This window comes from Borostomias antarcticus (genome assembly GCF_949987555.1).
Source record: "Borostomias antarcticus genome assembly, chromosome: 21".
NCBI classification, from domain to species: domain Eukaryota; kingdom Metazoa; phylum Chordata; class Actinopteri; order Stomiiformes; family Stomiidae; genus Borostomias; species Borostomias antarcticus.
The window spans coordinates 15,232,427-15,242,419 of record NC_140254.1 but is presented as its reverse complement, the minus strand read 5'-3'; the positions used below and the strand labels follow the sequence as shown (position 1 = coordinate 15,242,419).

The window sequence follows — 9,993 nt, the reverse complement described above, 5'->3', positions numbered from 1 at the left end:
GTAAAGATGGCACCCTCCAGAACTTCTCCCCTCGTTTCTCTATTTTTATTTACATTTTTCCTTACCGTTGTCTACTCACAGTACGAAAAATATAGCTTCAGAAGTTTTCCGAGGCAAGAGCTCATGCCGTTAGACTCGGCATATAAATATGCACTGGACCAGTATACAGGAGAGAAGTGGAAGGAGACCGTGGACTACCTGGAGGTCTCTCTTCGGTTGTACCGGCTGCTCCGAGACAGCGAGGCCTTCTGTAACCTTAACTGCAGCACAGTGCGGCTGGATAACGAGGAGAAGTTTGTGGAGTTCACGGAGCTGCGGGTGTTCGGTAACGTGATGAAGCGGGCACAATGTTTGAAGCGTTGTAAACAGGGGCTCCCCGCATTCAGGCAAACCATGCCCAGCCGGGACACCGTGGACGAGTTCGAGCGACGAGAGCCATATAAATACCTACAGTTTGCTTACTTCAAAGTGAGTAGGGCGTTTTCGAAGAGAAATCACGGTATAGCTCAACACTGACCGCACCCTCAATGATTTTTCTTAGGAGATTGAAATATTGACAAGGAATCTTTACTTCTCGACGAGTTAAGTTGGCGTTAGACCCCCCAAAAGTTGTGGGAGCTGTGCGTCTACTACTAGCCCATACATGCCAGGCGCCACAAGACAAGACAGATTCACTGGGGTTTGTTCTTTGGAGGGTATGTTCCTGAAAAAGAGGGCGATGTGCTGTTTCTCTGATAAAATTAGTGTGTGTGTTTTCTCTCACCCAGTCCGATAACCTGGCCAAGGCCGTGTCTGCTGCCCACACCTTCTTGCTGAAGCACCCTGATGATGAGATGATGCAGAGGAACATGGCTTACTACCAGAGCCTGCCAGGGGCCGATGAACACCTGAAAGACCTGGAGACCAAGTCCTATGAGGTAGTCTACACACACACACACACACACGGTTGTGGCTCAAGAGGTAGAGCGGGTTGTCCAGTGATCGTAGGGTCGGCGGTTCAAATCCCGGCGCCTCCTGTCCACATATCGAAGTGTCCTTGGGCAAAGACACTGAACCCCAAATTGCTCCCAATGAGCAGGCTAGCTCCTTGCATGGCAGCTGCCACCATTGGTGTGTGAATGTGTGGGTGAATGAGAGGATATGGATTTGGATAAAAGCACTAAATAAGTGCAGTCAATTTACCATTACCAATTACACACACACAGAAAGAAGACCCCCCCCCCCCCCTGCCAAAAAAAAAAGGCAGTAAGGCACAGAGTGTGGACGTTATGCAAATAGTGCACAAATATAAACGAGTGGTCCCACATCCACGGCATGGCGGTCCTGGTAACCCAGTGGTCTTAGTCAGGTCTAATGAGGTCATGGGCGGCCGTGCGGGGTGGGTAGGAGGGGGTCCTCCTTTCCTATGGTCCTCCCTGCAGAGCGCTGGCATCAGGGCACACACACACGCCGTCCCTGAGGGGGACAGTCATGGAGAGAGGCGGTTAGTCATCATACACAGCGGGGTGAAAGGTCCTCAGCCCAACAAAGCCTTTATGAGATGCACTTCATTACTTTAAAGTGGAACCTGGAACTCTATAGGCATCATGGACATTCAGAGGCCTCTGTCAATCATACAGGCTGTACATTTAGTTAATACTTAGTTACCTGATACTGTAGTTCTCCACTTGTGCAGCAGGAAATAAAACGAGCCCGGTAGCTGTTAGAGAGGTATATTCTTACCCTTTTGCGTAGATGTGGCCACCAGCAAAATCGTGCATGCTAGTAGCAGAGCACACTAGCATGACTGTCGGTGCTGCAGATTTCTGTGCTTACTCTGAGAATGAATCAGAGGAGGCTTGAATAACCAGTGAAGTCGCTCAACTCTCGACCAGATTGGTTGTCTGAGTCTTCGTTTTTAGAAGAGAGTGTTGTGATTTAGTTTGATTTTAGCTCCCCCGCATCATTAATCATCTTATTATATCACATAATATTGTAATCATAATCATCTTATGGTATAAATAGTTTTAGACAGCCACAACATTAAATGCTGTAACAGATATCTGCTCAAGAGTAGTACCAGATGGAACCAATAATAAACTGCTCAACAGCAATATCAGATACGACCACTAGATGTAGCCATAGGGAACTGATCTGTTGAAAGTTGAGTTCTCCTACTTAGGTCAGCAGATTAAGGCTGCTGAGGCTAGCAGTTTTATGGCGGCTGGAATAGTGTACGCTCTCCCTGACCGCTTAGATATCCCGATTTCTTCCTGTTCAATTCCCAATTTTCTCCTCTTTCCCCCCTGATCTGTCAAAAGATTGAATTAATTAATGCTGGCACTGCAGTCTTGTCTACAAAAACAGTCTACGATTGCCCATGTACCGATAGGGTTCCCAACTTTCTCCCTATTTCCCCCCCTTTGCCGGAAATAATGGCGTACTAAAGGGACATATTTGGGCATAGATTGGTGCTGAGTCGGCATATTAGACACCATTGGATTTGTGCCAAAGTAGGGATGAGGTTTGGAAAGTGGGTTGTGGTCAAGAAAGAGGGGGGATGGTAGCAGACTATTTAAGGGGTAACACAAAGACAAGGGTGTGTCTCTTTCCCGGGAAGCACCGGCTTTACTGCTATTTTGTTTCTGAAAAAGCAATAAAGTCATCGCATTGGACTTCTGCGTGCCTCAACTTGTTTTCATTTTGGACTCAGAATTTATTTTGAACTTTGAACTATTCTGAACTTAGAACTATGTTGAACTTAGATTTATTTTGAAAATTGACCTGAGACATAGTAAATTATTTTACTCAACAAGAGAAAGACTTTTTAACTTCTATAATCTAATGACACGTCCCTTATGGACATTTATACAACCTGTGATCAGGAAATAAACAACTACACAAAAGTGCTTTGAAATTGGGCAGATATGTGTATTGGGTGTATTGAGTGTGTACGCGTTGAGGAGAATGGTGTATGAGGCTCCAGAGATAGCAGGATTACTTCAGTGCTACACATGCTGGGGGCCTCCTGGTGCTCCATCTTAAGCTGGGTTCAGCCAAGACAATTTGAAGCAGTTTTTAGAATGGAATGTATGTTTTCAAACTACCCCTCTAAAAATAGTACTAAAACTGTAGCCTGACAGTCAGACTCAATTGCCATTGCATTTCACTTCATTATTCAGTCTGAACAGGCTGTCTTCAGTTTCCCAAGATGGGCGTTGCCGAACGAGTCCTCGGTGATTAGTTCCGTCATCACATTCAAAGGATGATGATTGGCCTGGTTGGAATTCCATTCAAGAAATCACTCTGGGCAAGAGCCATTCCAGACCCTGAGTCGCAATTCGAAAAAGTGGGCGTGCGTTTCAGTGGCTGGAGACAGGCTAGCTCTAAAGATTTGAAATGATGAATCTTCAAGATTCCCAAGGCTTCCCCCGTTGGGCCCCTTTCTTAGCCTTGCTAATTCCCTCTCAAGGACAATACTGTATGTGGGAATACTGTACACAACCTTTTCCAGGTGTGGATAGCCTCAGATCCCTACATAGAGAGGCTGAAGTACATCACTGATCATCAGGCCTACTACTGTACATGGCAGGCATTCTGTCCTGTCTATATCAGCCATATCAGTACAGACAATATCAATGTTGCAGACAGTGCATATAGCGGTAGTCCTACTTAGTAATGTTGCCTAGCCTGGGTCCAGACATTCAAATCCACCCACCCCGCCAAAGTTGACTGATTCTTGGTCTGGTGTTGATACATGAAACAGCTGTTTCTCTGAGTAAAAAATAATCAACCAATGAGCATTGTGGGTTCTAACTATTAACCAATCGGTGCCAAGGGTGGGACTAACGCCATTGTCAATCTGCTGTTGAGCTTGTCAAGCTGTGTGTTGGGACAAGGCGCCTCCCATGTTACTTGAGAGGAGGACGATTGGTAGTAGTTGGTAGTATTAGTAACAAAATAACAAAGTAGCCTACTACGATTACACTATTCACTTCACTCTATGTTGTCAACATTGTCTATGTCTGTGCATCAGCAATAATGTTAGATTCAGATGGATACGTCGTTGGTCTCTAGGAAAATCCACTCTCCCTCCCCCATGGAAATCGGTTGGAAGCAACGTCAGACTGAACATCTCAACAGAGTATAACAAGTTGACATCCTGACTGATACCAGGCTAAATGTTGCCTGTATAATGACAATATTAACTGTTCAGCATTGCCTGATATAGTACCATATTGTGTGTGTGAAGCTTGTCTTGTGTTTGCGTTCCAGACACTGTTTGTGCGTTCAGTGCGGGCGTACAACGGGGATAACTTCCGCACGTCGGTGTCGGACATGGAGCTGGCGCTGAGAGACTTCTTCAAGGTCTATGACGAGTGTCTGGCCGCCTCCGAGGGCTCCAGGGAGATCAAAGACTTCAAAGACTTCTACCCCTCCATCGCAGGTGAGTTGATCTCTCTATATACCTCTGTCTGCCTCTGCCTCCTTTCCGCAACCTACGTTGCGGGTCCACCCATCCGTCCATCCGTCCATCCGTCCATCCGTCCGTCCATCCATCCATCCATCCATCCATCCATCCATCCATCCATCCATCCATCCATCCATCCATCCATCCATCCATCCATCCATCCATCCATCCATCCATCCATCCATCCATCCATCCATCCATCCATCCATCCATCCATCCATCCATCCATCCATCCATCCATCCATCCATCCATCCATCCATCCATCCAATTATTGTCATCATGGTTCCTTTTCGCTATCTCCCCTACATCTCCTCTCTCTCTCTCTCTCTCTCTCTCTCTCTCTCTCTCTCTCTCTCTCTCTCTCTCTCTCTCTCTCTCCACCCCCCCACCACTTCAGATCACTACTCTGAGGTTCTGGAGCGGAAGGTGAAGTGTGAGAGTGATCTGACTCCTGTGGTTGGAGGTTTCGTTGTGGAGAAGTTTGTTGCTACCATGTACCACTACCTGCAGTTTGCCTATTACAAACGTGAGTACCGTATTGTTACTACACTTTAATTACAACGCGAGCCTCCTATTACAAGATGTAGTTAGCTGTTATGTAGAGGTGTAACAATATATCGTGCCACAATATATCGCGATACAGAAACGTCACAATACATATCGTCAAGGTGAAAACAATATTGTGATATGTTTATTGTACATCAGTGAACGCTGGCTACACAACGCTGGTAACAAACACGTCTTTTGTCTCTAGGCCTGTCCATGATATTACAACAATTAAGCTCTAAATTCACAGTGTATTGGAGTAGAAATGTGGAGAAATACACTATTGGTGTGAACAGCAGCGCTACTGCAACGCTTCACACCTGACCTGAGTGTATTGTATCGTATTGTTATCGTCAACCCAATATCGTGTATCTTATTGTGAGATTAGTGTATCGTTACACCCCTACCGTTATGCTAACAGTGTGGTGTCGCCACAGTGAATGACCTGAAGAACGCCGTGCCCTGTGTGGCCAGCTACATGCTGTTTGATCCCAGTGACGAGGTGATGAAGAACAACGTGGCCTACTACCAGTTCCACAGAGAGAAGTGGGACCTCAACGATGAGGACTTCCTCCCCAGAGCGGTGAGACACACAGACACACAGACACACACACACACACACACACACACACACACACACACACACACACACACACACACACACACACACACACACACACACACACACTTCTACTTTGGCTTTTCTTTGACTTGTTTATGGTACTTAAGATGCGTGTGTGTGTGTGTGTGTGTGTGTGTGTGTGTTACAGGAGGCTCTGCATTATTACAACCAGACCACCATGCAGTTAGAGATGCTGGAGTTTTCCAGACAGCACCTGCAGAGTGACGATGAGGTAAGCGGGACCAGTGTGAGCGTGTGTGTGCGTGTGTTTATGTATATGCATACGTGAGTGCGTGCATGCGTGTGTATGCGTGTGTGTGGGCCCTTGTGGGTGAGTACATTTTTGATCATGCACCTTGACCATGATCTCAGATCATGTCTAAGTTACATTAGAAACACACACACAAAGATCGGGGTCACTGATCACTCCAAGATTATGAACTGGTTCTATTCCTGTAGGGATTCTTATTAAATGAGTCATGTTTGAGTTTAAGTTGTTTGTGGACTGTGGTTCCCAGAAAGGCAGTTTCACTAAACTACGGGAAAAAAAACATCACACGACTGAGTCTCCTGCAGGACAATGTGGCCTAGTGTTCATTAGACTGCAGTGTCAGAGACATCCAGAGGGTGGCAGTATAACGCTGACTAATTACAGCATGTCCTCATCTAGATGCAGTGCCAGAACCTGAGTGTAGCATAGTACACTAGCACCAACCAAGTCCCAGTGGATGACATAGTCTTACAACCAGATCTGAACCTGTGTGTGTATGTGTGTATGTGTGTATGTGTGTATGTGTGTATGTGTGTATGTGTGTATGTGTGTATGTGTGTGTGTGTGTGTGTGTGTGTGTTAATAGGGAGAGGTGATCCAGGAGGAGTTCCTGGATGAGTTCCTGGATTCTGAATAGTAACATACGCTGGACACCAAAAAAAACAGAAAGACTGAAAATGAAACCACAGAAGATTAAGCGGACGGCAGGAAGACGCCCAGAATGCCCTGGGCCTCTGGCCCCTCCCCTCGGGTTGTATTTATTTGATAGTTCTAGAGGCTCTGATTGGTCACCATTAGTTCAATTTTTTACATTCAGTTCTAAATCCGAAATGTTTTTTATACTTCTTAACCATGTGCACTAACATGTACACTGCAGAGGTATGTACATAGTGGTGCACAAGTGATGATGATAATGCTCACTCTTTCACTGGTATGTGTGCTCACTCCCCCTCTGTGGATTGTTCATGTTTCTGAAATCAAACTGTTCACTGACATTATCTTATTGTTATTTTACAATAAAAAGTATGGAATAAAATTGATTTTTTTTAGAACAGTAATTGTGGATCAGTAGGATGTGTGTGGGTCAGGTTGTCCCAGTGTGTTCATATACTAAGCGGTCAAAATGAAACATGTCAGTACACAGTACAAAAGCACAAATACAACAAACCCAGTTGAGATAATTGGTGAAATTCTGGTTTAATCATGTTTCCTGAATTTAGATTAAACAATTGACTGGAAAGAATGAAGAAATATATGAATCTATAATTGTAAAAATGACATATTTTAACATCGATTCCTGTTAAATCGGCAAGTATACTGTAAGTGGGACCGGGCCCAGAAGAGTCATGAAGAAGTAAAGAGCCTGTGAGGGCCAGTGAGACCACTGTCTGAGCAATCTGACCACTAGAGTATGTTGCAAAAAAACAATGCTTTGGTATAGGGATGATTTGAGAACGGCAGTTTTATCATCCTGTATTCCTCTCTGAATGAGTGGCATTGTTTTAATAATAAAATATTTCAGAACGTCAGATTGTGTTTTGTGGATTACAGAGGTTATTTGAGGTGCCACATTTAATTCTACAAGCATTCCCGGCTTAGAACCACAAAGGTAGTTCTGTTTATAAAGAAGCTGCTGACTGTATATATAGTTGCATGGGATTATGGGATACTGCCATTGGTGTGTGGAGGGAGTGTGGGAGGGGCTAAAAGATGGAGGGAGGAGATGATCTAGGTGGATCGGGATTCGGGCCATATGAAAGTGGACTACTGGCCGAAAGGGGGGGTTAGAGGGGAGAGGACAGGAGTAGAGGGAGGGGGACAGACCAGTGTGGTGGATGGAGGGAGAGAGAGAGAGGGTGGGGGCTTGTCTTGATGAAATCAGATCAGGTCTGGGCGAGTGCTCAGCAAAGGACGGCAGCCAGAGAAAACACTGAGTCGTTTAATAATGTTTGAACATGGAGTCTCAGTGCAGCTTATCACACCCCAGCGAGAAAAACCCACAGGGGAACATTCTCTCTCTGCTCGCTCCCTTCCTCTCTCTCTCTCTCTCTCTCTACATCTCCATCATTCCTACACTATCTCTCCCCTTCCGTCTCTTAACTTCTACTTTCTCTCCATCTTCCCCTCCCTCTCTCTCTTCCTTGTCTCAATCTCTCTCACTCTCACATCGTGTCGTCTGACCGCGTCCCAGACCGGCAGAATGTGGTTTAGAGGCGGAGTCAGGGTGGGAATTGTGGGGATGGGGGGATGGGGGGGGGGGGCATCTCAGGGAATGCTTTGGGTCAGAGTTCAGAAAGGGTTTTGGTCAATTCTGATTGTGTGAGAGATCATAGGTCAGAGACACCCTCAGATGTGACACGGTCACACACACACACACACACACACACACACACACACACACACACACACACACATACTTTCACTCCTACACACAGCCAAGCAGAATGGCAAAACATCATCATTCAGTTTTGTAGTTAAACTTCACACAGAGTCACAGATTTATGACTTTATTATGACCTGTACAACTGACATACACACATCATCCTGACAGCGCACACACACACCATGTCTGGAATGAGATAAAGCCTGACAAGACAATGATAATGTCATAGAAGCAAAATAACGGCTACATGAAAGCCATTTGGACAAATATCCAATTCTAGCTAACATGTTCTCCTTTTTTGACTTCAATGGTCTAGACATGAGTCATGAGTAGTCTTGCCAGATACATCACTGTCTTGGCCCGCTTCATCTCATTCAGACTCAGACACACTGACATGATTAAAGGCCCTATTTTGCTGGTGCAGAGTGAATAAAAAAAACAGTACACTCTCACAAAAACATACATAGAATAAACCTACCTAGAATAGGGGGGGCAGCACCGCAAAAAAAGTCTGAAATATCAGTGAACAATATGATTCTCATCTTTAGGGAAACAATCAAAAGATCCTTTAGGAGATCAATATGATAATTCCACAACAGAGTATTATGTGTATTACGGTAGACAGATTTGACTAATTTTGTCCCAGCAAAATAGAGCCCTGTGAATACAATCCTTTTGTGGTTGAGAGTAGGAGCAGTGTGACGAGTTGCGCTCCACTATGTCAGGTGCAGAACAGTACAGAGCTGGAATGGCAACTGGATTGAACAGAGTTCTACTGTATGTAAAAGTCGTATACAAGAAGTGGCGTCATACGGTGTCCTAAATGCCATCAGCAAGTGGCGTCTAACTCATGGCTACCTGGGTGAGAGTGTGTGTAAGACACTGATGTGATGCATCAGCTGACCCTGTACTGACTTGAAGATAAAGTGTGTGGTGTGTGTTCCTTTTGGGTCCCCCCTCTCCTATGGGACAGTACATAAAGCAGGTTAATATAGTAAAACATTCTTATTTACATAAACATACACTCCCCTAGAAACTAAAGAGACCTTCCAAACATGGGTTAAATACAAAGATCAGATAACTAGATGTGTTTGAGGCGCAGGTCCTCTTGAGAGATTTTCACTGTGGACACCTTCGGTTTCATTGTGCTGGGTGGCCTAAATCAAACGCACCCCAAGCATTTGATAGCGTTTACAAACAGTGTTTGACCCAGGTCTGGTGCCCTTACCCCCCCCCCCCCCACACATACAATCTGGCCCCACATCAAACCTTGCACCAAAACACGGTTTAAGATCCATAAACAGCCATGAGACACTGAATACTGGAACCTTTTACAACATTAAGCAGAACAGTGGATGGTACAAGAATGTCTGTAACCTTTGTCACTAAGATAAACAAATGAAAAAGACAACGTGGTGTCAGTATGTAGTATCTGCGAGTTTACAGTCAACTCCTGCGCTGCCATATTCATTGCATTGATTTGATCAGTATTAGAAGACTTACTTATAGGGACAACATTTCCGTAAATGTATTCTTATTCTCTTCAGAGTGGCACGTGTACTAGAGTCTATACAAAGTACGTCCGTTAAAGTACATTTATGAGATTCTCAGTGTTCTGAATTTTCTACAGTTCTACTGATCTCTAAATCAGAACGTTTAACAAAGTAGAATATACAGTACCCAGTATGACAGCCTCAGAATGGACAACATGGAAAGGAAA

At 44.9% G+C, this 9,993-nt stretch overlaps 1 protein-coding gene across 1 annotated transcript; it reads left to right on the top strand.

Moving 5' to 3' along the window:
• crtap (cartilage associated protein) lies at positions 1 to 7,363 on the top strand. The gene is made up of 7 exons (XM_084455473.1): positions 1 to 468; positions 768 to 917; positions 4,255 to 4,426; positions 4,849 to 4,977; positions 5,435 to 5,580; positions 5,768 to 5,851; positions 6,477 to 7,363. The coding sequence occupies exons 1-7, from the start codon at positions 7 to 9 to the stop codon at positions 6,525 to 6,527; spliced, it is 1,194 nt and encodes a 397-aa protein (XP_084311599.1). The 5' UTR covers positions 1 to 6; the 3' UTR covers positions 6,528 to 7,363.
• Positions 7,364 to 9,993: the final 2,630 nt, after the last annotated feature.